Source organism: Fusarium odoratissimum (assembly GCF_000260195.1).
Source record: "Fusarium odoratissimum NRRL 54006 unplaced genomic scaffold supercont1.19, whole genome shotgun sequence".
Lineage (NCBI taxonomy): Eukaryota > Fungi > Ascomycota > Sordariomycetes > Hypocreales > Nectriaceae > Fusarium > Fusarium odoratissimum.
This window is the reverse complement of record NW_022158704.1, coordinates 537632-562540: the sequence shown is the minus strand read 5'-3', so window position 1 is coordinate 562540 and position 24909 is coordinate 537632. Positions and strand designations below refer to the sequence as shown.

The 24909-nt window shown below is 49.8% G+C and overlaps 10 protein-coding genes across 15 annotated transcripts; 5 read left to right on the top strand and 5 right to left on the bottom strand.

The window, feature by feature from the left end:
• The first annotated feature begins 89 nt into the window (after positions 1-89).
• FOIG_10822 (ribose 5-phosphate isomerase A) lies at positions 90-1886 on the top strand. The gene is made up of 2 exons (XM_031211313.1): positions 90-1032; positions 1089-1886. The coding sequence occupies exons 1-2, from the start codon at positions 297-299 to the stop codon at positions 1529-1531; spliced, it is 1179 nt and encodes a 392-aa protein (XP_031059246.1). The 5' UTR covers positions 90-296; the 3' UTR covers positions 1532-1886.
• On the bottom strand, positions 154-3413 carry FOIG_10821 (Ras-like protein Rab-6B). 3 transcript variants are annotated; one of them, XM_031211310.1, is made up of 6 exons: positions 2827-3413; positions 2750-2775; positions 2600-2688; positions 2418-2547; positions 2049-2327; positions 154-1999 (listed from the first exon to the last, which is right to left on the bottom strand). In XM_031211310.1, the coding sequence occupies exons 1-6, from the start codon at positions 2871-2873 to the stop codon at positions 1944-1946; spliced, it is 627 nt and encodes a 208-aa protein (XP_031059243.1). In that variant the 5' UTR covers positions 2874-3413; the 3' UTR covers positions 154-1943. The 3 variants fall into 3 exon arrangements, with proteins under 3 accessions (XP_031059243.1, XP_031059244.1, XP_031059245.1); XM_031211311.1 differs by having other exon boundaries at positions 2600-2775; XM_031211312.1 differs by having other exon boundaries at positions 2418-2688.
• Positions 3119-5003, top strand: FOIG_10820 (uncharacterized protein). The gene is made up of 2 exons (XM_031211309.1): positions 3119-3554; positions 3605-5003. The coding sequence occupies exons 1-2, from the start codon at positions 3400-3402 to the stop codon at positions 4767-4769; spliced, it is 1320 nt and encodes a 439-aa protein (XP_031059242.1). The 5' UTR covers positions 3119-3399; the 3' UTR covers positions 4770-5003.
• Positions 3452-7484, bottom strand: FOIG_10819 (NADH dehydrogenase). The gene is made up of 2 exons (XM_031211308.1): positions 5082-7484; positions 3452-5035 (listed from the first exon to the last, which is right to left on the bottom strand). Exons 1-2 carry the CDS (start codon positions 7144-7146, stop codon positions 5019-5021), a joined length of 2082 nt encoding a protein of 693 aa, XP_031059241.1. The 5' UTR covers positions 7147-7484; the 3' UTR covers positions 3452-5018.
• Positions 7485-7501: 17 nt separating this feature from the next.
• On the bottom strand, positions 7502-10377 carry FOIG_10818 (uridine kinase). The gene is made up of 9 exons (XM_031211307.1): positions 9657-10377; positions 9531-9608; positions 9422-9471; positions 9215-9359; positions 9114-9156; positions 8973-9058; positions 8844-8913; positions 8561-8792; positions 7502-8503 (listed from the first exon to the last, which is right to left on the bottom strand). The coding sequence occupies exons 1-9, from the start codon at positions 9852-9854 to the stop codon at positions 8020-8022; spliced, it is 1386 nt and encodes a 461-aa protein (XP_031059240.1). The 5' UTR covers positions 9855-10377; the 3' UTR covers positions 7502-8019.
• A 495-nt stretch (positions 10378-10872) lies between these two features.
• FOIG_10817 (uncharacterized protein) lies at positions 10873-13021 on the top strand. Of its 3 annotated transcripts, XM_031211304.1 has the most exons (4): positions 10873-11136; positions 11208-11284; positions 11472-11667; positions 11845-13021. In XM_031211304.1, exons 1-4 carry the CDS (start codon positions 11134-11136, stop codon positions 12313-12315), a joined length of 747 nt encoding a protein of 248 aa, XP_031059237.1. In that variant the 5' UTR covers positions 10873-11133; the 3' UTR covers positions 12316-13021. The 3 variants fall into 3 exon arrangements, with proteins under 3 accessions (XP_031059237.1, XP_031059238.1, XP_031059239.1); XM_031211305.1 differs by having other exon boundaries at positions 11208-11667; XM_031211306.1 differs by having other exon boundaries at positions 10873-11284.
• On the bottom strand, positions 12536-13528 carry FOIG_10816 (NADH dehydrogenase (ubiquinone) Fe-S protein 4). Its single transcript, XM_031211303.1, has 3 exons — positions 13195-13528; positions 13025-13129; positions 12536-12959 (listed from the first exon to the last, which is right to left on the bottom strand). The coding sequence occupies exons 1-3, from the start codon at positions 13371-13373 to the stop codon at positions 12650-12652; spliced, it is 594 nt and encodes a 197-aa protein (XP_031059236.1). The 5' UTR covers positions 13374-13528; the 3' UTR covers positions 12536-12649.
• FOIG_10815 (F-type H+-transporting ATPase subunit F) lies at positions 13526-14738 on the top strand. The gene is made up of 5 exons (XM_031211302.1): positions 13526-13718; positions 13803-13817; positions 13973-14123; positions 14187-14252; positions 14312-14738. The coding sequence occupies exons 1-5, from the start codon at positions 13671-13673 to the stop codon at positions 14335-14337; spliced, it is 306 nt and encodes a 101-aa protein (XP_031059235.1). The 5' UTR covers positions 13526-13670; the 3' UTR covers positions 14338-14738.
• A 596-nt stretch (positions 14739-15334) lies between these two features.
• FOIG_10814 (uncharacterized protein) lies at positions 15335-20506 on the top strand. 2 transcript variants are annotated; one of them, XM_031211301.1, is made up of 4 exons: positions 15347-15804; positions 15967-16456; positions 16508-18977; positions 19040-20506. In XM_031211301.1, exons 1-4 carry the CDS (start codon positions 15742-15744, stop codon positions 19056-19058), a joined length of 3042 nt encoding a protein of 1013 aa, XP_031059234.1. In that variant the 5' UTR covers positions 15347-15741; the 3' UTR covers positions 19059-20506. The 2 variants fall into 2 exon arrangements, with proteins under 2 accessions (XP_031059233.1, XP_031059234.1); XM_031211300.1 differs by having other exon boundaries at positions 15335-15804; positions 16508-20506.
• On the bottom strand, positions 16912-23800 carry FOIG_10813 (minichromosome maintenance protein 6). Its single transcript, XM_031211299.1, has 3 exons — positions 23389-23800; positions 20850-23322; positions 16912-20793 (listed from the first exon to the last, which is right to left on the bottom strand). Exons 1-3 carry the CDS (start codon positions 23667-23669, stop codon positions 20674-20676), a joined length of 2874 nt encoding a protein of 957 aa, XP_031059232.1. The 5' UTR covers positions 23670-23800; the 3' UTR covers positions 16912-20673.
• Between the last annotated feature and the right edge of the window lie 1109 nt (positions 23801-24909).

Sequence of the window (24909 nt, the reverse complement as noted above, 5' to 3'; positions counted from 1 at the left end):
CCTCTTCTAGGTGAAGTGCGGTAGGTTTAGAAAAACCCAATTGGGTCTCTTGATCCCCCTCAGATATTCGTTTCGCTGGCCCGCTAAATCACAGCTCGTGATTCGCAAGACACGACAGAACATCTTCCTGATCTGACTTCCATCGAGTTGAGGTGACTGAGGGAAGTTAATCACATGTGATCCTTTCTGACTGCCCATTCGTGCCCTGGTAGATACCCTGACTTTCTATTTTGCCGTATTTTTCCAAGCTTGCTTATTGACTACCCTGGGTAAAAAGGGTCCATTTCGCTTCCTACATGAAGTGGCTTTCACATCTCTCCACTAGAAAGTCGCCGGCTCTGGTCGGAACTGCGTCTTTTCTTCCTACAAACTCTCTCATGAAACACTATATTATCCCGAAACCATCCATACTGTCCTCAGCTTCCACATATCATACTTTCCACTCAACTACAACGTTGGCTCCAGGTGCTAGGTTCTTCTCAACTCAATTACCCTACACTTCTCCACGATATCTCCCCACCACCCCTCGTCATCCGCACCGCGGGGTCCTGCACATCCCACCAACCCACATACGCAGCTATAAACAGACTCAAGGTCTCAGTCTCACTTACAGGTCCAATCCGAGAGCCATGTCTTCAGCAGCAAACCTAGTCGAATCGGCCAAGAAATTGGCCGCCTACCAGGCAGTCAATGACCACCTCGATGCTTCTTACAAGTTCGTCGGCATTGGTTCTGGCAGTACTGTTGTTTACGTTGTCGACGCCATTGTCAGCAAGGGTCCTGAGTTCTACAAGGAAATGACCTTTATTCCTACTGGAAGCCAGTCAAAGGGTCTCATTCGCGCTGCTGGTCTCAACCTTGTCAATCTTGATGAGAGACCTGTCGTGGATGGGCTTCCTGTTCCTCTTGATGTTGCCTTCGACGGCGCTGACGAGGTTGACGAGGATCTCAATCTTATCAAGGGTGGTGGTGCTTGTCTGTTCCAGGAGAAACTGGTAGCAATTGCTGCTAAGAAGTTCATTGCCGTCGCTGGTATGCACTGAGTGTTTTTGTTTCTGAAAAAATTGAAACAGACTGACAATTAACAGATTACCGAAAGCAATCTCCCAGATTATGTACCACCTGGAAGACCATTCCCATTGAGGTCCTTCCCCTATCTGCCCCTGATGTTTTGACCCGTCTTCGAGCAATGGGCTCAGCCAACCCTGTTGTCCGTTCAGGCCTCCCTAGCAAAGCTGGAGAATGCGTGACAGACAACGGTATGTGGCTTATCGACGCCCCATTTTCTCCCTTGCTTCTTCCCAAGGACATCAGGTCGGAAGGGGATGGTCGTGGAAAGGACGGTGCCTGGGAAGTTAATGCGCTCGCTGAGGAATTGGTTCGAACCCCTGGCATCGTTGAAATTGGACTGTTCCACGGCTTTAACGGCAGTGAAGCCGTGAAGCTGGGCAAGCAACTTCAAGCACAGAAGCCAATTGCTGCTTATTTCGGCCTCGCCAATGGTGAGGTGCAAGTACAAAATGCGGCTTGAACGGCTCAGAGTATAAACTGGGAACGGGGCATGGAAGATGCAACAGTTCTTGACGGATAATTGCCAAGCCCGATAAACAAAATGTGGAGAACAATCATAATGAAGTGAAGGGAACGGATCGTTAACCATATAATAAGATGTTCTGAAGCGGCATGGTTGATGAAAGTGTAACGGGATAGAAGCGAAATGATTGACCAGCACAAGCCAGTCGAATCAACATTAAAGTTTCTTATGTAACGATCGTAGGCTCGTAGTCCTGGTTGTATTATACAAGCTCCTGCACTCAGATCCACACGCTATGCTTGATATCCTATTTTGTGTACGAGGTAGCCAGGCTTCTTTCGCATCTTGAGTACGGCTTGCGTTTTCCCGGGCACTCCTGTACTCCAGTCCCGAATCGGTGTTGGCGCATTTAGCATGCGCAGCCTTCTTGCGACTGCTGCGAGTTGTTCGTCTTGACATCAATCACTAAGCATCGTGTTAGTTACCTTCGGAATTGCCGGGCATAAATACTCACTCTGATTAGAAGCTTGCGCCGCGGCATCGCTTCCCTCCATGCCAGGCAAGGCTTGTGCTATCCTCTTGAACAGGTTCTTGACGTTGTGGCCCAGCTTTGCGCTTGTCTCGACAAACATCAGGTTGTTCTTCTTTGCCTCCTCCTCTCCCTGCTGTGTGGTCACTTCCCGCTTGTCGTTCAAATCCGTCTTGTTTCCAACCAGCACAATGATAACATCGTTACCTCGCTCGGCTCGTACGTCGTCGATCCACTTCTTGGTGTTTTGAAATGACTTAGCGTCTATACGAAGAGCGGTGTTAGCACGACTCGTGCATAGCCACATTGACGGCGAGGGGGTAGCCGGGTAGTGGGGTCATCAGGGGCACATACTAGAGATGTCATAGACAACAACAGCTACGCTTGAATCGCGAATGTAAGAAGGAATCAAGCTTCGGAATCGTTCTTGTCCAGCAGTATCCCATAGCTGCAGTCGCACCGTGCGGTCCTCGAGGTACATGGTCTAAGTGGGCAGATGTTAGTGTGGCCTAGGAGTCGGCTGTCACGGTCCTGACCTTGGAGAGGAAATCAATGCCAATTGTCGCTTGATACATGTTGTCGAAAGAATCATACATGAATCGTGTGATTAAAGAGGTCTTCCCGACTGTTGTGATCGTTATTAGTGATTTTGATTCGGACGGTTCCGCAGTCGGACATCGACATACCGCTCTGTTCTCCTAGAAACACCAACCTGAACATCTGTTAGCTGAATGATTTAAACATAAATTCTCGATGTACACACTTGAACTTCTTCAAGGGGTTATTGTATGATCCGCCAGCTTGCGACATCTTTGCGGTCCTGTTGTCTCGTTCGGAGGCTTGTAAGGGACGGTGGATTTGACAGCTGTCAAGCTAATGGATATGAGGCCGTTGGAAAGGATGCGATCTCGGTTTCTTCAAGGTATAGGTTCTCTTTCTTGGCGACACAAGAAAAGAAAGAATAACAGAATGATGCGACCTCAGAGTGGCAATTTGTATCGTAGGATAAAAGGCTAATTACCAGCTGGAATCTGGAGAAAGGAGCGTCTAGATCCTGGATTTGGCAGGAGCATATGACATGGAGGCCACCCTGAACGAATCCGAGGAAGGTGCACGTGCCGATAAGAACATATCTCTCGCCGTCCATTACGGAGTCCCCATCAAGTCAAGCGCTTGATTGCTTTGCTTCTGTATTTTATATGGAGGTAGCGGGTCGAGACTCCCGGCTCCACTAAAAAATTAAGAAATCGGTCCCCCACCACTTCTATTGACAAGCAGCATTTTCGTTCTTCATTATCGACAACGCGATATCCTTTTCCAGAGAGGTCTCGCAAATATGCCAGTGTTACAATCCAAGAACGCCACGGGAGGTGATGCTCCAAAACAGTTCAACCAGCCTTCGCGAAAAGGAAAGAAGGCGTGGAGGAAAAATGTTGATGTTACCGAGGTGCAGAAGGGTCTTGAAGAATTGAACAAGGAGATTATCGCTGGGTGAGCTAAACTCTAAGCATTTCTTTCTCGCTCTGCTAATATCTCTATAGTGGTGTTATCAAGGAAAAGTCCTCTGAAGACTTGTTCACTCTCGATACTAAGGGCGATGCCGGTCTCCCCAAAAGGTTCAACAAGCACATCAAGAAGGGCCTCAAGGCTGACGAGATCATCAATGCCCGTTCTCCCGTGCCCGCCGTTTCCATGCGCAAGCGACCGGGCGACAAGACAACAAACGGAATTCTTCCTGTGAAGCGCCAAAGGACTGATTGGGTGTCACACAAGGAGCTCGCGCGACTAAAGCGAGTGGCCGATGGAGAACATCAGAACACTGTCCAAGTACAAGATGCCACCTATGATATCTGGGACATGCCTGTAGAGCCAAAGGCGAAGGATCCCGAAAACTTCTTGGAAGAGGAGGTCAAGCCCAAGGCTCCAAAGTCGATGAAGAAGGAGCCCCTTTCTTTGTTGGAGAGTGGCAAGCAAGTGCCTGCTGTCCTCAAGCCCACAGGAGGATACAGCTACAACCCTGATTTCAACGAGTACACACAACGTCTGGAAGAGGAGAGCGAGAAGGCTCTTGAAGCTGAGCGCAAACGTCTGGAGAAAGAGGAACAGGAGCGCATTAAGCAGGAGGCTGCAGCCCGATCAGCAGCTGAGGCGGAGGCCGCAGAGGCTCGTGCCAACCTTTCAGAGTGGGAGGAGGATTCCGAATGGGAAGGATTCCAGAGTGGTGCTGAAGATGATAAGCCATCCGCCAAGCGCCCACAGAGAAAGACCCAAGCTCAGCGCAATCGCATCAAGCGCCGCAAGGAAGAGGAGCGTCTCGCGAAACACAAGGCTGCCCTCAAGGCCCACCGTCGCCAAGCCCAGCGCATCCAGGAGATTGCCGAGGAGATTGAGGAGAGAGATCGCAACAAGGCACTTGTCTTGCAAAAAGACGACGAAACCGACCCTATTGATGAGCTTCGTGCCGAGAAGTTGCGCCGCAAGCAGCTCGGCAAGTACAAGCTTCCTGAACGCGATCTTGAGCTTGTCCTTCCAGATGAGCTCGAGAGTTCGCTGCGACGTCTCAAGCCTGAGGGCAACATGCTCCGGGACAGATACCGAAGCATGTTGGTGCGTGGCAAGGTAGAGAGCAGAAGGCATATTGCTTTCCACAAGCAGGCCAAGCGCAAGTTTACGGAGAAGTGGACATACAAGGACTTCATGATATAATAGAAGATAGATGGGCGTCTAGGTGTTTTAGGGAGAAAATAATATTTCGGCTTTTTCTGCGAAAAAAAGGCCCCAGAAGCGTAACTCATAGAGCATAACTCCATCATGCAAATTAGACTTGCGATTCCTCAGCAACATCGCGTCTACAAACGTGCTTTTCGCAAGTCCTGCTATGTCTCTATACTAAGCTCCAACGCCTCACTCAAGGTCTAAAGAAATGACAAATATTAAGCATTCATAAGAATAGATTTAGAAACTCATTAAATCTGTTTATTGTCAGAGATGTTCGTGAAAATGGGAAGGGATACAAACCTCGTCCAAAAAGACCTCGCTTGGTCCAGTCCATAGCCATCAATAGTCGTGTTCGCAGACTCACGCTCTGGGCAAAGTAGACAGAGCGCCAAGCGTAAACAGCCCAGAGACCACCAGCCAAGCTTCGACCCTCACCAAGATCAAAGATGGCAGAGTTGCCAACATAAGCGAGACTGCCTAGGTGCTTATATTCAAAGGCCTTGTAAACAGCAGCATCAACATCACCCTCGCGAATGTCGTTGGCGTTCAGGCCCTCATGCATGCGTGCCATCTTGTTGAACTTGCGAGCAAGATATTGTCCTTGCTGATGAGCGCGCTGGGCAGTAGCAGGCAAGGATGTGAGCTTGTCGTCGACTTGTTTTAGCAATTGTGTCAACTCATCAAAGTCGAGTGTGCCGGATTTGTCCTTATCGAATTCCTTGAATAGCTTGTCCACGCGCTTGAGATGGTTGATAGACTGGGGGAATCGTCTCTTGACGTCCTCAGCAACACCTCGCCAGTCAGCGAAACTGAGCTGAAGTGTCTCAGGGTCCTTGCCACGCTTCCAGGCCAAGGATCGCAGGAAAGTGACGATGTGGTCGGCAACGTTGTTCTGGACTGTAGAACAATCTCCGATGGCGTATACATCGCCCAGGGGTGAGCCATTAAGACGAAGGTGGGTGTCAGTCTCCAGAGCATGTCGGTTTGTCTGAGATTTGCCCAGCTTAGCAGCCAGTGTTTGACAGAACTGGGTTTGCGAAACACCAGTCGACCAAAGGCAGAAGCCAATAGGCAGCTCCTTGGTGATCATTGTGCCATCTTCTTGTTTCTGTGTGAAGATGATCTTGTCGGGGAGAACCTCCTTGACACGAGAGTTGGTGAGGACGTCAACTTGGTCGCGAGCAAAGCGTTCCTCAGCATATCGTGAAACAGTCTCATCGTATGTGTTCAGAATGTGTCCACGGCTTTGGATAAGATGGACTGAGATCTCATTACGTAGAAGTCGGGGGAAGTGCCTCGTCAAATCCTCGTTGAGAAGGTCAAAAAGCTCAGCAGCGAACTCGACACCTGTAGGGCCACCACCACTGACACAGAAGGAAAGTAGACGCTTTCGTTCCTCATCCGGGCATGTAGGCAAGTTGGCCAACTCGAAGTTTTGTATGACCTGGTTTCGAATCATGCGTGCGTCATTGATATCCTTAAGGAAGTAGGCATTTTCCAGACCCTTGACACCGTGAGGGTTGGTTGTCGAACCGACAGCAACGACAAGCTTATCGTATGGCACATAGAATCTGATATCTTTGCCGTTTGCGTCAACTTGCGACACTTCCACCATCTTGTGCGAAAAGTCGATATCCTCAGCCTTGGCGCGAATGAAGTGACCGTTAACCCGGCTCAGAATTCGTCGAATAGGCTCAACAAGAGATCGCAACTCGAGAGTACCTACTGTAGCTGAGGGAAGCATAGGGGTGAAGAGGAAGTAATTGGTTGGCGAAATAACAGTAACATGGTAATCGTCTGGATTCAGCTCTTTGAGGAGCGCAACACCTCCCCATCCGCCACCAAGAATCACCAGTCGTGGCTTGTCTTTGAGGCGACGCTTCTCCTCCGAGTCGTCATCATCAATGAATACCTCGGCGATTGGCAGGTTCTTTTCACCACCACTGCGAGGCTGAAGGGCAATCTTTGAGACATCGATATCGCTCTGAGTGGGGTGCTCGAAATATGTGCTGGCATCGTAGATGAAGAAGCCAACAATACCAACGCCGATAACTGATATTGAAATACCAACCCAAGCTGCTAGGCGGTAGCAAAAATTAAGGGCTCTAGACTTTCCTTGGGGAAGTGGCTTTCCTGATAGAGCGCGCACGAAGAACTGGGAGGGTAGTTGGCGGGTGGTTCGGCTAGTTGCTGGAGAGCCCTTTGTGATTGATGGCGAAACCCCTGTGAGCTTGACGAAGCTTCGCGATTGCGACGAGTATATTGGGCGAGGAGCGAGAGATGGTTTGAAGCATCGAGAGCTGGTAATGGCCCTGTTTTGACCGGCGCGAGCCAGTCGCGCGGCCATCATGGAAGAGACGGGCATTATTTTGCGGAATTGGGGGGATGTTCGACGTCAATGATAAGCCCACGAGGTCAAAGAAAACGGTTGGTACTTTCTAGATCATGACACGAGCAGAAGCACAGAATGTTAGTGAGAGAACACTCAATGGATGATGCAAGAAGAGAACGAGAGTGAAGCAGAGAAAAAAGAGTCTTCTAGTTTCGATTGTATTGTGTAATGCATGCATCTAAAAAAGGATCTTCCCGTTTACGGAGCTCAACCAGGGATGAACTGGGCTGCAAGACTGGACATGGGGTTGCAGCTGAGACTTCCAGAGGTAGTACCTACAGTACGGTACAGCTACGTCATTACCAGAGCTCCCCTTCATCACCACCAATTTCTTGGCGATCCATGACAACCGAAGATCGGCGACTCCACTACCGTACAGCATATCGCACTTCAAACATCAATATCTCATTTTCCATCGTCATTGAATCATAGGCCACACATAGACAAACCCATGTACTCATTTGAAGCCATATCGACCCCTCGGATACGTCGGCCGCCATGCCATGACTTTGGCTGGTTTGCGTCAAATATCACACAGTGGCTCCTCTTTTTTCCAAGTATCCTGTTGGTTTCGGACGTCCCGTTTCGTGGATCCTAGTCGTGGATCAGTTACGTTACAGATGCTGATGAGATGCCAATTGTGGTGGATCTCAAGATTGTGAAGAGCTGACGCAGCAACCAAACGCAGCGCTGTTCGCATATTTGCTTCCTTTACGGATATAATTACCGGGCATTCCGATAATCCTTATCGTGAATCTTGATTTGACTACCACTATCACTGCGTTGTTTCCAAGCTTCCGCCATCATATATCATGACAAACGTATACTATATATAAGAGTGGTCCTTCAGCAGCGGAAATACCTCTTCTCGACCCATCGTTCTTGTTGGTAGTCGAGCATGTTGCAAACCACGACTGTAATCTCTGGGAAAACGGATGTCAATCTGTGAAGTCCAACCTTGCCGGCCGAGTATGTTGCTAGAACAATACGATCCTGTTTCACGCCGTGATCGACCAGGACTTGCACCGCCATCAACGCTGCACCTCCAGTAGCCATCTGGGTGTCCAGAAGTAGGACGCTTTCTTGGTCTGCAATATCGTCAGGTAGTCGCAAGTAATGAAGTTCCGGCTCTCCCGTGGAATAGTCGGATTGGATAAGAAGACGGCCCGTTCGGCAATCGGGAATAGTCTTTCGAAGCGCCGGCTCAAACGCTGATCCTCCTCGGAGTACAATAACGGCGCAGACCTCACCCGTTGATACAAGACCCTTGTATTCGTATCCTTGGGGTGTTACAATATTCTTGGCCTCGAAATGGGCATTGTTGAGGGCCCTATGAAGTGTTAGCGAACAAACAGTCTCTCACACTCACAGCCTCTCAGTCTCTTACTGTTCAATAATCAGACTAGCAAGCCTGTCAAAGTAGAAGATGAAATCCTCAGGATCTGTGTCAATATCCTGAAGGATGGTGTTCATGAATTTGAGCTGTCGTGTATCATCCAAGACCACGACCCGTTCAGAAAGCGGTGAATCCTTACTTGCTGCTTCCAGACGGGACAGTGCCTCTCGGTGATGTCTTGATTTCTCGAACAGCTTCTTCTCGACAAACTGAACCATCATTTCTACGAACATGAGCGTTTTAGTCGGGTTTTCAAGGTCTTGTGACTACTCACCAAGGGCAACTCTGTTCTCGATTCCTCGCGGTACGATCAAATCAGCAACCTTCCGTTGGGGCTCGACGAACTTGAAGTTGTCAATTAGCCTTCGTAAGAAATCCTCTGTTTCTGATACGGGGAGCTTACCTTCTCAAAGTTTGGCTTGACAAATCCAAACCACTGCTTGATGATACCCTCGATATCCCGCCCACGCTCGCGTACATCACGGACAACTACACCAACCTGGTCAGAAATCCTTCCATAGGTCTTCGTAACGTCAAGACTCACGTCTCCTTGACAGGCAAGTATCTGCATCTGCCTCACAATAGATCTAAGTTCAGTGTTAGGTCCAAATCATACGCTTCAATAGGGCATCGGTTTTAACATACACCCATATCAAGCAGTTCAAGCACTCGAGGGTCGTAAAGCGCAAAAATACCCTCTAGGACAAGTACATGAGGCGAGTAGATGGATGTTGTACGGTCCAATCGAGAATGTTTGGCGAATGAATAAACAGGAATTTCAGCCCGTTTTCTGTGAGTATGGTGAGACGTCAGTGAGGTGTAAATCCCAAAGCCATCGTCAACTACACATACCCAGCCTTAAGATCCCGTAGCTTATCGACCAGAACATCGAAATCGATGGCCTATAAGAATAGCATCAGTTGTTATTCTGGCAGTTCATACTATGTCACAGGAAGCATACGTCAGGCGAGTCGAAGTCATATTCGTTGGCGAAGGCCAGTTTAGACTGCTCGGGTGTCAAGGTCTTATAAAAAGAGTCCTGTTATATATGAGCTTATGTTCGAAGGATAGTTTCAGGGATTCATGCCATTGACAAAATAACGACCCAGGGTAGGTTCAACTTCTTGACGATAGCCTGGGACAAGGTCGATTTGCCCGAACCTGAGCTGCCCGCGACGCCGATAATGCTGACATCGGCCCAAGGAGGTGAATAGTAAGCTCGCTTCTGAACCGTGACATGACTCTCGAGCCCGCCGTTGACTTCAAGGATTGCAGAGGCGGACATTGCGGTGGGCTAGTTCTCGATGAGGTCACCGTCACCTAAGATTTGGGGCGAAGAGGACGAGGATCGGATGAACGAAAGGCGAGAATATTTGGTAGCTGGAGGACTCAAACTTTCCTCTCCGAAAACTAGCCCTGCAATGTCCACGAGCTGTACGAGTATGGTGCCTTCAAAGTTTCGACTCGAGGGTTTGGCTTGCCCGTTGTTGGTGGAGCAGTGAGCACGGTCCTGTCGCGTGTGTGATCCACAGAGGGCCAAGAAGAAGCGGGACAGCAGTGAGAGCTTCAGTGATGAGATGAGCTATTGCTAGCAGTTGTAGCTATAGGTCAGAGGAAGAGGTGAGAGTGAGAGTGATAGTAGATATATAGATATACTTTGGTGGTTGAGTTAGAAAGCAAAAGTGTAAGAAGATAAATCAGCTCAGCCCTGGCCCTGCTCATGTTTTGACGATCGACCTGACCTCGTCAGGGTTCTCCTCATGCCGTATCTGTGTCTATCGAAAGACGGCGAAGGCCGAAGGCGCATTGCATTCTCCGCACGATCAAAAGAGATAAGCTACTGTAACTAAGTCTAGCCCTGTTCTACTGTAGGTATCACGCCTCTAGCTCGATCATGGTGACCTTGTTGCATGTAATCTGTGGCTTGGCTCATGACATTGATCTCATGAGTTAGGGTACCATGACCATCGTTGATGCTCGGATTAGAGCTCATTAGCTATATTATACCCGAAGGACTATAGCTGAAATATCGAATTGACACCTGAAATTGTCATTAGGGTCATATCATGGATGTTATTGCACAGCCCAAATCGATTCATCGAGAGCAATGGCATAGCCGCGGCATACAACGGAGCTCATTTTCAGGGACCTTACCTTGATTTGGCGGGGCTGTCATTGATGGAGACCTGAGGCAGACAGGACAGAGCTCAGTGGAGCTTTTCGCTGACATGATTGGCTCTCAAGCCCAGTTATGAGGCTACGGGCTTTGGACCCACGAACACGGCGCTACTTTTCCTCCAGCCCCCAATCATATTTTCTTCTCCTCCATCTTCCGTCAACCTCTTCTCTTTTTTCTTTTCTTCTTTCTTCTTTACATCGTTCGGAGTAAACACAGAAAGTTTTCCTACGAGTAGCATACAGATCACGAGCCTGGATTGTGGCCTGATTCTCGATGCGCTGAATCGCCTACTTCCGGCTATTGCTTCTATACTGTGCCGTCGATTAACCCTTCTCCGTTCAAGCTTCGACTCGCAGCGATATTCGTGCTGGGATCATTAGACAAAATGGTGAGCTTTGTTGTCGACAAGCCGAGCTTCAGCCCAAGCTTTGTATAGCTGGGCGCTGACTCGAGAATCAGACGTCATCTGCTTCTACAGCTACTCCCGTCAAGCATGCCTTTGACCGGCGTGTTCACGACGTCAAGTCTCCCAAAAGGTACGATACTCTTCCCCTCCAGCCATGTCACCTACCTTGGTGAAGTGATGAACGCACTATCAATGGGAATCTCTCCTAGCATATAATGCGGAAACACGATATCAATCTTCTTTTTCTGAACCCACCATTCAATACATCTCGTTGTTGCACGCACTTTCATGTCAGCAGTTGCTAACGATCTTTGAAGTGATATCAACGCTCTAATACTGGACTATCTTACTATGGAAGGGTATCCGAATGCGGCAGCAAACTTTTCTAAGGAAGCCAATCTCGAACCTCACCAGGACACGCAGTACATTATAGCGAGGCAGGAGATCCAGAACTGCATCCATAGTGGTGATATTAAGACGGCAATAACGACACTCAATGAGTTTGACCCACAGGTATGCATTTCCAGTTCCTTGTACCCAAGTTTTATATGATTAGAACACGAGTTTTACATGCACCACTCATAGAGCCTTCGGGCCTTTGATGAGGAACAACCACTTTTTATGATTATCTTTCTTCTCACTTCTTAGTTTCATAAATTTGGAATGTATTGTCGCTAACTCGACATAAAGATTCTAGATGGAGATAAGGCACTGCATTTTACCCTGCTACGACTTCAACTCATAGAACTCATTCGCGCTTGTAATGCGACTGGAGATATTCAACCAGCCCTCACTTTCGCTACTGAGGAACTGGGCCCCAAAGCACCCACGAACCCCAAGTTTCTGGAAGACTTGGAGAGGACCATGGCACTGCTCTTGATTCCATCTGACGCGCGCGAGCCCCAGTTAGCAGCGTTGCTAGAGCCAGAGTTGCGACGAGAAGTTGCAGACAGCGTAAACCGGGCCATCCTTGAAAGACAATCCCGAAGACGTGAAGCAGCTATTCGCCAGCTCGTCAGAATGCGTGTCTGGGCCGAAAATACTGCCCGAGATAAGCGTAAAAACTTACCTGACCGACTGGATATTGGCTTGAACGGAGAAGAACCCGACAGCCCTAGACCTCACACCGGAAACGGACATGACCCCATGATTACAACGTGATATTGATACCCGACCTGGAGGCATGTTCAAAGAGTAGTATTTTTGATTGTGTGGCGCTGTTCTTTGTCCAAGTAGCGCTTGGCGTTTGGGATAATATTGACATCCTAATGGTAAGGATTAAGACTAAGACAAAGGCTGGCTGTCGGGCGTTCTGAAAAGGCTGTCATAAATAGGCTGTAGACCTCGACAGCATCCTAGAGGCAAGGTTAATCATTCACTCATCATACATGGCAGTTCACGCGTGACATTGCCTAATGTTTCTTGTATTTGAAAGTTACTGAACTTAAATGAGCCTTTATAACATATTTACATAGAGCCGGGCTGTCCGAGCCATCTATTTCGTCCTGATGTGCTTAAGCTTCCTGGCAGAGTACAGGAAGTTGTTGGCATAAGCCTTAGGTGCAAACTTGCGAGAGTTGGGCTCCTGAACAAAGTACTCGTAACCCTGCTTCTCAGCAAAGTGAATAGCATCCTCCTTGCTCGAGAAGTTGATGTGGGTGCCTTGCATAAAATCACCCGAAGATTGCCAACCGATCAAAGGGTTCTCCCATCGATGTCCCTTGGGAAGAATATCCCAATCCATTCGCCAGCGTCGACCGCGCCAGTCGCCGGACTGAGTCGCAGGCTTAGCTTCCTGGTAGATGCTGTAGTAATTGTTAGTTCCTGAAACTTTCGACGACATTCGAGTCATGCATGTGGGCAGACGAACCGAACCGTTCGGGCCTGGAGCTCCATGGGAGCGCCTGAGATCACAGCAGCGGGAAGGATCTCTTCGCTGCCATTCTGGACGGATCGAGGGACAGGTGTGTAGGTGCTGGCATTAAGTCAGCACTGGTATTCCATCTTTCCAATTTTCAATCGCGTTTCGAGGAATCGTACGAGGTAGCCTTGTCAGCCTCGATATTGTAGTCGGGCTCGCTGGTAACAGGGCCAGTGATGGTGCCGCTGGCCTGAGTGACGTTGCTCTGGAATCGTCGGGGTGCGGCGGAGAGGGCGACTCTGGGCGCAGCAGCGCTTCGCAGCATACGAGCCGCACTCTGAGATCGGAGGGCGGCCATGGTGCAAGGCGGTAGCTTTCAATTGGCGATAAGGGCTTGTCGTTTCTGAAGTGAGTGATGGTGGACTGCGGCGATATTCTGAGGTTGAAGCAAGCTTGAACGGCGTGGCCCTGATTGGGTGGAGCGGATCAGTTGTTTTGCCGAAGTCGCGGAACGAGTGCTTTTCGGCAAGAACCTGACCTGGGCGGGACCGTTCATCTCGACAGAACCTCAAACTCCAGCCCTTGCAATTGAGCGTCACGCAGACCCTCGACGGACCAATTCTCGAGACTCGAACCCCCCCGAAATACCGACATCATGAGCTTCGTCACCCGCCGAGCGCTCTCGACGCTCATCCCCCCCAAGGTCAGAGAGAGCCCCTTCGGTTATGGGCGCAAACCCCCGGTGCTCCGATTGATTCCGTTACTAACACCAGATTTTCAAAAACAGGTCGCTTCTCCTAAGGTACGCAGAATACGATGAAATTATTATCCTATGGAGCTTCGTTTTCGATCTCGACGAGTTTTGGATGGATGAGGACTTTTATGGACGATCGACAATGGAGGGAAATTTCGTCATGATGGAAATTCAGAAGGCTGACAGAACTCGATCCACCACAGGCCATTGGCGCTGCTCCTGATGCTATCCGCATGCAGCGTGTCGTCAGCTTCTACGAGAAGCTCCCCCGAGGTGCCGCCCCCGAGGTCAAGGCTAAGGGTCTCCTCGGCCGATACCAGGCCAAGCACTTCGGCAAGAACCCCACTGGCAAGCGTACGGACACCCTCTCTCAAGATTGGATTTAAATGTTGGATTCTGACAGTGATTGTGTTATAGCTATCATTCACCTGATTGTCTTCCTTGTCAGCATCGGTTACGTCCAGAACTACTACTTCCACCTTCGTAAGTATCCCTATCACAGGGTTGAAGGGGAGCTGTTTGCTAATGCTGGAATCATCTAGGCCACCACAAGAACAACGCTCACTAAGCAGCTTAAAATGGCGTTTAGATACCTTAGATGGATCATTGTGTGAGAGGGAGCGGGGGTCGTGTACATATAAACTCCGGAAACTTCGCGGTCGAGCACGCGCCTTGGCTTCCCTATGTATCTCTAACAAGCAAGTGATGTGACAATGCCATCACGTTTTTGGTTATGCGCTGTTCTTTGGTTCTACGTAGTGCTGTGCCTTCGGAGCGGAAGCTTTCTGTGTATCCATACCTCTGTCAGAATTGTAAGCTTTTTGGGTGGTACTGCATTCTCAAGCTCTTCCGCATTCTGCACAAAGAGACCGACCGATATTTGAGTTGCTAAATTTTGCACGTCAAGAATTCCTCTTGGCTTTCCTTCAGGTTGATCAAGTCTGCACAAGCTGTGATACTGTAGTGTACACGCTAATCACTTTCAACATATCATGTTATGGTGTAGACTCAGCCGGTCATCGGAGTAAGCATAAATCCAGTCTTGACAAGGTATAGACGTATGTATACTCAGTTAATTACCTAAGTGAATGAGTTGGTCTGGACAATGAAAAATATAACATGACGTTAAACTGCATTGTTTGCAGGATGTGAGGTGTCACCAAAGGAAGCCAATTAGACACCTAGTGTACGTACCAAAACCTATTACAGAGGATGCACTGCTCGCCTTATTGACCTATTTTCATGCAACAGCAAATGCTTAATGACATCTAGTGATATTGAATGACTCTCATGAATATTGCTATCAGGTTCCTTGCATCCAAAATTAGATGAGATCAGACCCTTTCTGATCAGCTGAGTGGCCGGTAGAGTCATTCGGCTCCACGATGACAAGCCATTTGATGATACCCCTAAGCTCCAGGGCGTACCGGCCTTGTAGCTGGTAGCCAACAGCTGGAATTGGTCCCGGCAGCCCTGCTACTGGCAGTCAGGGGCCGGGTACGGATGGCCAATCCCAGCCCCTTATCGTTTGGCTGCTAAGCCTAACCCAGCCTCCAGCATCACTTTCGGGTCTGTCTGTCTGGCCTTCCACATCACAAACACCAGTGCATCAGCCGCAGTTACTCCGGGTACATTGAAACCTCACCTTACACCTCGCAACTGACACGCCTTGCAGTTTGGTGATTTCTCCTCCTCATATCCCACCCCCGACTCTTGGATTGAGCATCGTATCAAATACCTCGCAATCGGACGAACGAAGATCGCCTTTCTATACCCGTAACATCCTCCGATCCCCACTACCGATACTCGTGCCCTCCCCGCCCCGCGGTGTCGCAACTGATCCCGACTTCGAGATCCGACGTTTCGTCTGCCTCTAAACTCTAGTCCGACCAGAAATCGACGAGACTAGGCGGAGAAACTCATCAAGAGGGCTTCTTTTGCTTACCCCACGACCGGCGCATTCTTACCACGTATGATGGCAACAGAGGCTGCCGTTGATAAAGCTGCCGATGCCACTGCCTCTCAGTCCCAGCCTGTATGTTTCATCTTCCCTGCTTTGCGAAAGTAAACTTCCAACCGTTTTGTTTTTGGCGAAATTGGCACACTGCGGCCTTTTTCGTTACCTGTTCGAACCTAGAGCTTCAGTTAGCCGAGCTGCTGTAGCTAGCCTTACTAACAGACTTTCTCATGAACTTAGTCGCCCGACGCCGAAAATGTCGACTCCGTCCGCTCGAATTTGAATGGCAGTGCCGGCAACGATGACTACGAAAACAAGCACATTACAAGCGTCGAAGATCAACTCACCTCCGCCGATGCTAGTGCCAGCGGAGGTTCAGATACAGAGGCATCACGCGCAGATGCTTCAAAGACGAAGGATGGAGAGAAAGTTCATGGCCGCGCAGGCTCCACAGTCAAGAAGCCTGCCTTCAAGGCTGTCTCGGTCAATAAAACATTCCTCGCAGCAAAGGCGACTGCCAACAGTGCTGCGACCAAGGCCGCCGAGAAACAGCCTGCCGGTTCCAGTACGCCCCCGACGACATCGGCAACCTTATCCTCTTCAAGACCTCGCCTTATAGCAAAGACCGGTAGCAGCACTCGCGATTCATCGCCTCGATTTTCTGGTGGTGTGAATGGGGGAAAGCCCGGTAGTGCACCTGATGCAAATGCAGTTTGGAACAAAAACCGACGTACGTGCAACATCCTGAATCAGCCGACTTAATGAACTAACGAAATTGTAGCTGTGCCGCCGCCTGAACCCAAAAAGTTCACCGATGAGGAGCTCAAGAAGTATGGAATCCACATGGCCAGTCGTTTGAACGAAGATGATGCACAGGGGCAAAACAAATGGGCAGACATCGACGACGACGATGAAGACTGGGCCCCTGAAGCTATTACTTGGGGAGATGGCACGAAGACGACGCTCCCTCACCCAGACGAGCATCCACCACCGCCATCAGACAGTGGTTCTGTTGCGTCCAAGGGCAAACTCCTCGATAAACCACGGTCTCCAGCTCCACCTGTTGCTGTGAGCTCCCCCCTGACGAAGTCGAGTAATCTGGCCCAGGGCAAGGGTTTGATTTTGAAGAGTGGCTCCCAGGAAAAACCAACTCTTGTTGCCAAACCTCCAGCTCCCCCGGCACCTGTCAAGTCCCCGTGGGCGCCTCTACCTCCGGTCGAGAAGGCTTCACCTATTCCAGAACAGGCCAGTCTTGCTAGACCGCCACATAATAAGGGCATGACTCCGCCGCCTCCAAAAGAATTTGCGGCGGATGATTTCAATCGTTGGAGAGACAGTTCATCTCACGGAGGCCGGGAATTGTTTAACTCCCATTCTGGCCGCTACGAACCTGTACACGACAATCGACGTGGTTCGATGAGAATGGAACAGCATCCAAGGCATCATCCTTCCCTATTACAGCGACCACCCCAACCGGATTATCCAGCTGAACCCTCGGGTGCTTTCCAGACCAATAGAGTTTCTCAGGAACCTCCTTTCGCTAGAAGACGAGGATCATCTAATGTTAGTGGCGGAAGCGGCTCATTTATGCAGCGTATGAATAAGGGAGGTGAAGTGCCCCTGCCCCCTCACGAATTACAGGAAGGCCGTAGACCGTCTTTCGTTGGTTCCGTTGATGGCCTCGTCTCCCCCAATCTTTCAGCCTCAGCGCATGGCCCACCAAGGGGGCAACATCATTCTAGCTGGATGCCTCCTCGAGGTTCTCCAAATCCTGCCTTTGCGCAACCACACCACCCTGCACCTCTTCCTGAGCAAGTTGCCGGTCCACCCCCTCCCCTTCAACCTGCTAGCGAAGAGGTCGAATATCAGAAGAAGCTCATGCGAGAACGTGTCGAGTTAGCTAGGAAACGACGCCAAGAAGAAGAAGCCCGTGAGGAAGCTGAACGTCGGGAGCGCATTCAGAAAAAGTTGGATGCTATGGGGCCTGCGCCAGAGAAGAAGACCGAGAAGAAGGAGCCCGCAGAGAAGTCTGACGATGCTTCACACCCAACACATATTCAACAACGTGACCATAGTAGCGCGGCAAACCAAACTCCTACACAATTGCAGCAGGATGGTGACCACTCTGCAACAGCTTCGTCAGCTCGACAGCAACCTCAAGATTCTGATGCTAAAGTTGGACACACTCAGGGCACAGCGCCAGCGGCGAGGCGTGTATCTCACAGCCAAGAAGCCAAGCCTAGTGAGCTTTGGGGGGCAGCTGCAGCATCACGCCAGGACAGAGCTGTGTCAAATTGGGGTACAGGTTCGCAGCCCCGAAGTAATGTTTGGGGGTCACCTAATAACGATCGAGGCCTCGGTAACGGCACATTTAACACCGATATCGGTCGTGCACCTCTGGATAATCGCCCTGGTTCTCAAGGAAACAAGGGGCCATCACCTATCGCCCCTCCCAATAATCCACGACAACCTTCTCAAGCCCGACCTCAACCCCCAGCCCCAATCGGTTCTGGACCTTCACGATACAGCTCCTCTGGTCCTCATCCTCCGGCAGGATCTGATGTGGCAAGCAAGTGGATTACTGCCGTCGGTGAAAAAGATAAACAACTGAGCGCTAGCCGATTAGCAGAGCGGGTTGAGCGCGATCGCCTACTTGCTGAACGTGGTGTTAGTCTTGAGGATGCCCAACCGGTCATCAAAGATACATGGCGCCAGGTTCATGCTCCCGGTGATGGTACAAGACGCGCTATTGGTCCTCAAGAAGCACAGCCAGCTGGCCCCTGGAGGAGCCCTGGTGATGATGCAAAGGAGGATCCTAATAACGTTGGAGTGGTGGGAGGCGGAGTGCCAGGCCAGGCCGGAGCTTCACAGAACCGCACATCTCGATTCTTCCCTACGAGAGACTCGCATGATAGAATCAACGAAAATGAGCCATCGCGATCCAAATCGCCAACCCCCCCGCCACCCACGATGGAAGGCCACCCAGCTTACGAGGGTGATGTTATGAAACCTCATGTGTCGCTTCCAAAGCCTCACCCTGTGGTGAAGCTACCCCCATCTATGGCGGCCTCACAACCTCCCCCAAATCGTGTACAGTTCGGCTGGGCGCACCCACCATCCTTCAAGGAAGTCGCTCGGGGCCCTGTGAGCCCCAATCGTGCACCATTGACGGCCGGGGAGTCTTCTCAAGAGAAGTGGCAGAACCGAATTAACAGTTTGCTTGGTAATAGTTCAAGATCTCCACCCCAAAGGTCAATTGGCGTCGACCCTGCAAGCAAGAGTGCTCTGGACCATGTTGCTCACCACGACTCAGCCACGGTTTCTCTACCTAGGAACAATGTTTCAGCTCCCGCCCGTTTTGACAAGAGCCTCTTGTCACCTGTCACCAAACCCATGGCCGAGGAATGTTTTGAAGAGCAAGAGATGGGGTCATTACCTCAAATTCGACTACCACACAAGGCCCCCGAAGCCGCTTGGCAGCCGGCATTAGCACCAAACAAGCCTCTGCCGAAGAAATTTGCAGTTCAGCCAACTGTTATGGAACCATACTACTTCTCTGCCGACGTTGTTGGCGGCGGCAATGTTATGAGAATCATGTTTCCTAATATGCAAGAAGCCAGAACTGTCACTATTCCTTTCTCAGCAACTCGAGGTGGTCGAGGTTTGCAAGGACGAGGTGGTCCCAGAAACCGGGGCTCTGGCTATGAACGTCGAGGAGGCAAGCGAGATGTGTCGAGCTCACGAGGAGAGCATCCCCCAACAAGCTCAGGTCGAGGAGGCCGTGGTAGCTACCGCGGTCGAGGTTCTGACTGGGGTCGCGCCCCAAGTAATCCTGCTTCTTTGGCTGCTTAGGAAAGCAAAGCAAGCTGGAGGAAACCGGCCGAGACACCGGCCTGACGCCATCCTCAGTCTATTACATAATACTCGCAGCGCATCTTGTGTTTATCGCTTTACCTGCTGATGCATTGGTCTCACCTCCCAGTACATAGCGACCCCCACCATTCCGATGTCCGTCTTCAGGATATCATGGAATGAGCTTCTACATAAATTGTCTGCACAGCCATATACTGCAGGCTTTCTCAACGTGCTAGCATTTGCTTCTTAAGCACATGTTAAACACGCTATACCTTTTTTCTGTTTTTTCTTCATCTCCCTTTATAACACTGGGGCTCTGTTTTGTCTTCATAAAAGCATACATGGCGGGCATTGCTTTTTGTGAAAATGATAGGATCGCCTGGAAGGGGGGACTTGACAGGCTCTTCAAGGGCCACATACAACCCAAACCAATTGAAACATGCGCCATGTTCTCGATGACAGGGGAAGGGAGGACGGCGTCTGAGTAACAAGTTCGATGACCTGCTTTACTTTGGGTCGGGACTGGGTTCGCGATAATCGAATGTGCTAGGTTTTTTCCCCTTCTTATTTTGTACTTCTTGTATGAAGGAACTGGATCAGATAAACCTGGAAATCAGAAACAGCCGCAACGGACTTATGGAGAGAGATCACTATGATGGGAACGATGAGCGTTTCTACGCCTTGACGAAATCAACGAGTGCGTACGAGGCTCTGTCAGACAGACGATTGATCAATCATACAAATTTCGCGAATTTTAAGTGCCTCAAGTGAATGTCCCTGGTATATCACTATATGGTGCTGATGATGTTGTGAGATGAGATGTAATCGCTACATGTATGCCACACTTATTTGCCATGTTGTTCATATAATGTTTGTACATTAATGGTATCTATCATATTCAACATCCTCGTAACAAGATCCCCTTCTAAAATTCCACTCATCCGATGATATACAGTCGCTCACAATAAGATGAAACAAGTCGACAATGTAGTATCACAAACTCCTAAAACGCCCGTCTTCCAAGGCGTTAAGTCATGACGTGCATATTAGCCTCCTTCCATTTATAATTTCTCGTTTGTTTTAGACAGATAATTAGACTTCCTCGACCGCACAGTTGGGGTGCACAATATACATAATTTGGGAGGGATCTGTTGAAGAGCTTGCGTCACCATCTGTGAGGCCTTCGCCGCGGAGAGCCATGAGGATGTTTTCCTGTAATTTCGAGTCAGTATAAGTCTTGGAAAGGGGAATGGATGTATGTTGCTTACCTTGACCATCTTTTTGAGCACCATGTTGGCGAGAGCTTTTTCTCGGTGATAATCGTCCTCACCTTGGAGCTCATCCTCCTTCTGCTCGAGGTACCAGTTGACCAATTCATCGCCGTTAACACCTTCGAGGTTACCGACCTCAGCATCGGTAATATGCTGAACAAACATGTTGACCATCTTGATGTAATTGTCGTATGTGATGGTTTGCTTCCTTCTTTCAGGGGCAACACTGCTACGGCCAGGCTGTGTGTCATCTTCCTCCATGACTGCGTCGTGTTCTTGGCCACGGCCGGAAGCAGCATCAGCGGCACGGAGAAGTGTCTCGCTATCTTCTTCGGGTTCTTCGTCGTACACCTCAACGTCATCGTGCTCCACGGAGATGATACTCTGTCGCAGGAGGTTGTAGGCCTCGACAACCATCTCAGAGCTAATCTCTTCCACACAGTTGACCTTGGCAATAGCCTCGGAGAGACGAATCATACTCTCGAGCTGACGGACTGTAATTCGGTACGAGTTTTTGCCCACGCCTCCTTGAGCATCGTCGGCGCGAAGTTCCTTGTACTTCTCCACGAGGACATCCTTGGCCTCGTCAGTGAACTCAGGTCGGAAAGTCTTTGCAAAACGAATGTATCGCTGAAGTTGTTCTGTGCTGAACTCGGGCTCAACAGCCTCGTCACGCAACTGGTGGATACCAACAATGTGCTCTGCCAAGTGGCGGTCGACTTGTTCGTTACACTCGTCGAGGACAACAAAGAAGAGGTCGAAACGAGACATGATAGGTGCCGACATGTTGATGTTGGAGCGGAGGGTCGTCTTGCGGTTGTAACGACCACCAACAGGGTTAGCAGCTGCAAGAATACTGGTTCGGGCATTCAGCGTGGCTTGAATACCGGCCTTTGCGATCGAGATGGTCTGCTGTTCCATAGCTTCGTGGATGGCGACTTGATCTGCGATATCCATCTTGTCGAACTCATCAATAGCGCAGACGCCATTGTCTGCCAACATGAGCGCACCAGCCTCGATAGTAAATTCGCCTGTCTCTTCATCCTTGACTACCGCAGCAGTAAGACCGGCGGCAGACGATGCCTTGCCACTGGTGTAAACAGCACGGGGCGCAAAAGAGCACACGTATTTCAAGAACTGGGACTTGGAAGTAGAAGGATCACCGACAATGCAAATGTTGATATCACCTCGAAGTTGCATACCCTCAGCCGTGCTCTTGGGGACACCAGACATGAGCTGGAGCAGCAGACCCTTCTTAACGACCTCATGGCCGTAGACCATGGGAGCAATAGATTGCACAAGACGGGAATAGATATGGTCACCGTGGACCATTGCTCGCAGGTCCTCAATTTCAGAGGGGTTCATGGACGCTAGAACAGCAGCTTGAGCATCTTCCACTGACTGCTCTCCCTCGTTGGCTGTGTTCTGTGTCAAAGCATTGACAACATCGGCAGCGCCACTGGCAGCCGACTGGCCAGATGTTGAAGTGTCTGGGTTCACCATGCAGGCAAGGAAGGCAAGACGATATGTCAAGTCTCGTACACCCAGAGCCTTGAGACCGCTGATTCCACTTCCACCAGCATCGGCTCCTCTAGGCGCATTACGGTCGTCACGGATAGCAGTCGGTCGCAATCCTGGAAGGCCGAGTTGGCTGACATCAGGAACGACGATCAGGGCACCAGTGAAGATGCACTTCTCTCCAGCCTTGGCGCGATCAACAATTTCACCACGCAGAATAACGTCCATAGTTCGAGGCATGCTGCCTGTAGGAATCTCGGAACTGTTCTCCTGAATTCGAACCTTCTGCCAATCGACGAAGGTACTGCGACGAATGTCAAGTTGCCAGGCCACACGGTTCTGGCATGTCGAGTTGGGGCATTGGGTAGGTTCTGTGTATCGAAAGGTCTGCTCAACATTTGGCACAACTGTGCGACAGGCCTCGCAGGTGAAAGTAGCGACAGACAACTCGGGACGGACTTCGGATGTCCGAGTGACTGTTCCAGAGATAGAAAGAAGCTGGCCAATGTTGGCGGCTCGAAGGGCACGGACTCTGGAAACTAGAGGCAAGTTGTAGAATGCGATAGAGAAGAGCTTGTCGGTTTGTTGGTGCTCATTCTTGCGGTGTGACGACTCGGATTGGCTGGCAGAGCCGAGATGACTGGCCGCAGAAGTCGTGAGATTGCTTGAGGCTGTGGGCTGGCGATGTTCGCGGAAGTACATAGGCTCGTACTTTGCAATCATGTTGTGTAAAGCAGCGGTGAGAAAGGGGAGGAATCGATAGTATTGGCGCATGACACCATCCGCCAAACTGCCATTCTCCCATGCAGCCAGATGTCTATAGTCGACGTAGAATGTCGAGAGCGAGTATGTGCGCATGCCTTTGATCTGGGCAACATAGTACTTGTCTGTAGTGACAGCGCTGGGTGTAGGCGCGCTTGGTGTTGGGGCACTGATAGGGTCCTCGGCAAAGCTATTTTTACACAGAACGGTTAGGCAACGTTCCATGTGTATAATGAGTCTACGTAGGTGCACTCACTTCTCGATGAAGGACTCAAAGTGTTCCTGAACCAGCAGGCCAATTCTGTCCTCAACACGACTGATCTCAGTAGAATTCGGGATCCTTGAGCTTCGTGGAACCTGATCATCCGCAAATCCATCACCCTCATCATCGCTTGGGGCACCCATATTCTCTGAAGGAGGCCCTCGTGGGCGTGCTGAGGAAGACGAGGGGAAACCCATATTGCGTCTAGGGGTCGGGGCAGCCCGCGAGGGGGCATCCGACATCATGAAGCCGGCATCGCTCGAGGGAGTAGCCATTGCGGCGCTTGAATTATAGTGATCGTCTGTACCGGTTTGACAGTTGACAAGTGACGATGCACGCAATGGTTTGGTTGACCGAGTCTTGATAGATGAATTGATTGTTGAATGTCGAGGGGAGATTTTAGTTGCCAGGGCAAAGGCACGGATGCTGTGTGGGGTTATCCCTGGCGCTTAAGCTTATTACAGGGCGACGCGTCAGAACACGTAGAGGGGCTAACTACGTGACGCGACTTTAATTGATTGCATCCGGAGTTGACCAATTGGCTCGCGCTATCCATGTATCATCATGAATTATCGCGATGATAGATAGAGATGATAATGAAGATATAATATATCTCTATATCTATAGGCTTTTGCGTTTAGAGTCTATATGATAGCAAAAATACCAAGTTCATCCAGATTCATGCCAATATCGTGGCCCATAGTCGAAGCAGCCATTCGTGTTACGAGACATCAAGGTATCAAGCGAGTATGGCGCAGACGTGATCTTAACAATGTATTTGAGCCTGTTGCATCATGAATACTAATACCATCTAGTATGTAACATCAGGTCTTGCCATGAAACTGCACCATTAAATCGGTAGGGCATGGCGTTGGGACACGAAATTCAAGGCGGTCTCCGAGCCAGTTGAAAATTGCTTGTCTTCTTCTCTTGCTTGTCATGATAAAAATACATGAAAAGCGAGGCTATTACATGTCATATATGTTTCAATGTAGAAGCAGTTGTGGTTATGCATTTCAGTCAAGTTTCCAGCTTGCCCATTTCCAGTTGTTATGATAGATTCAAAAGTCACTCTTGCTATTTATTATTGTTTGTCGGTGATCGCACAGCTCTAGATTAAAGGGCTTCGGCAAGCTACTGTATGGGTCACATGAAGGCTCTCGTAAGCACCTTCTCTAGACGCAAATATGAAGCGGAAAACTAGAAGAGATGGAAATGCTCCTCTTCCGATTTGCGTGGTCTAGGCTAGATGAAATTACTTGATGCATCTATATCTCGAAGACTGTGTTTCTATAGCATCGTGACGTATTCTACATGCTAAGGTAGGTTAAGATAAAAAGCATCCACAGCAAAATATGTTTCGCGACGGTAAATCTCCATCAGGCTATGGGTGCTTCGCTGCCTGCGCTCGCAAATGGTCTTCTGACTTGCCTACCATGCGCATACAACTGAGTCATGATCAACGGATCATATGCCAAAGCGGATAGCCAGCCCTTCATATCGTTTACCCAAAGC

Excerpts from the sequence above, each read along its gene's own strand:
- FOIG_10820 (XM_031211309.1), top strand. The coding sequence starts at position 3,400 with ATGCCAGTGTTACAATCCAAGAACGCCACGGGAGGTGATGCTCCAAAA. Across the intron at positions 3,555-3,604 it reads AACAAGGAGATTATCGCTGG|TGGTGTTATCAAGGAAAAGT; the intron begins GTGAGCTAAACT and ends ATATCTCTATAG.
- FOIG_10813 (XM_031211299.1), bottom strand. The coding sequence starts at position 23,669 with ATGGCTACTCCCTCGAGCGATGCCGGCTTCATGATGTCGGATGCCCCC. Across the intron at positions 23,323-23,388 it reads TTTGAGTCCTTCATCGAGAA|CTTTGCCGAGGACCCTATCA; the intron begins GTGAGTGCACCT and ends GTGTAAAAATAG. Across the intron at positions 20,794-20,849 it reads TGCTCAAAAAGATGGTCAAG|GAAAACATCCTCATGGCTCT; the intron begins GTAAGCAACATA and ends TCGAAATTACAG.
- FOIG_10816 (XM_031211303.1), bottom strand. The coding sequence starts at position 13,373 with ATGGCCGCCCTCCGATCTCAGAGTGCGGCTCGTATGCTGCGAAGCGCT. Across the intron at positions 13,130-13,194 it reads GAGGCTGACAAGGCTACCTC|CACCTACACACCTGTCCCTC; the intron begins GTACGATTCCTC and ends ACTTAATGCCAG. Across the intron at positions 12,960-13,024 it reads CTCCAGGCCCGAACGGTTCG|CATCTACCAGGAAGCTAAGC; the intron begins GTTCGTCTGCCC and ends CAATTACTACAG.
- FOIG_10814 (XM_031211300.1), top strand. The coding sequence starts at position 15,742 with ATGATGGCAACAGAGGCTGCCGTTGATAAAGCTGCCGATGCCACTGCC. Across the intron at positions 15,805-15,966 it reads CTGCCTCTCAGTCCCAGCCT|TCGCCCGACGCCGAAAATGT; the intron begins GTATGTTTCATC and ends TCATGAACTTAG. Across the intron at positions 16,457-16,507 it reads AGTTTGGAACAAAAACCGAC|CTGTGCCGCCGCCTGAACCC; the intron begins GTACGTGCAACA and ends ACGAAATTGTAG.
- FOIG_10819 (XM_031211308.1), bottom strand. The coding sequence starts at position 7,146 with ATGCCCGTCTCTTCCATGATGGCCGCGCGACTGGCTCGCGCCGGTCAA.
- FOIG_10818 (XM_031211307.1), bottom strand. The coding sequence starts at position 9,854 with ATGTCCGCCTCTGCAATCCTTGAAGTCAACGGCGGGCTCGAGAGTCAT. Across the intron at positions 8,793-8,843 it reads CGAGAACAGAGTTGCCCTTG|AAATGATGGTTCAGTTTGTC; the intron begins GTGAGTAGTCAC and ends TCATGTTCGTAG. Across the intron at positions 8,504-8,560 it reads GCTAGTCTGATTATTGAACA|GGCCCTCAACAATGCCCATT; the intron begins GTAAGAGACTGA and ends AACACTTCATAG.
- FOIG_10822 (XM_031211313.1), top strand. The coding sequence starts at position 297 with ATGAAGTGGCTTTCACATCTCTCCACTAGAAAGTCGCCGGCTCTGGTC. Across the intron at positions 1,033-1,088 it reads GAAGTTCATTGCCGTCGCTG|ATTACCGAAAGCAATCTCCC; the intron begins GTATGCACTGAG and ends GACAATTAACAG.
- FOIG_10815 (XM_031211302.1), top strand. The coding sequence starts at position 13,671 with ATGAGCTTCGTCACCCGCCGAGCGCTCTCGACGCTCATCCCCCCCAAG. Across the intron at positions 14,124-14,186 it reads CAAGAACCCCACTGGCAAGC|CTATCATTCACCTGATTGTC; the intron begins GTACGGACACCC and ends ATTGTGTTATAG. Across the intron at positions 14,253-14,311 it reads GAACTACTACTTCCACCTTC|GCCACCACAAGAACAACGCT; the intron begins GTAAGTATCCCT and ends GGAATCATCTAG.
- FOIG_10821 (XM_031211310.1), bottom strand. The coding sequence starts at position 2,873 with ATGTCGCAAGCTGGCGGATCATACAATAACCCCTTGAAGAAGTTCAA. Across the intron at positions 2,548-2,599 it reads GCATTGATTTCCTCTCCAAG|ACCATGTACCTCGAGGACCG; the intron begins GTCAGGACCGTG and ends CTGCCCACTTAG. Across the intron at positions 2,000-2,048 it reads GGCGCAAGCTTCTAATCAGA|TGATTGATGTCAAGACGAAC; the intron begins GTGAGTATTTAT and ends CACGATGCTTAG.
- FOIG_10817 (XM_031211304.1), top strand. Across the intron at positions 11,285-11,471 it reads GACGTCAAGTCTCCCAAAAG|TGATATCAACGCTCTAATAC; the intron begins GTACGATACTCT and ends CGATCTTTGAAG. Across the intron at positions 11,668-11,844 it reads TCAATGAGTTTGACCCACAG|ATTCTAGATGGAGATAAGGC; the intron begins GTATGCATTTCC and ends CTCGACATAAAG.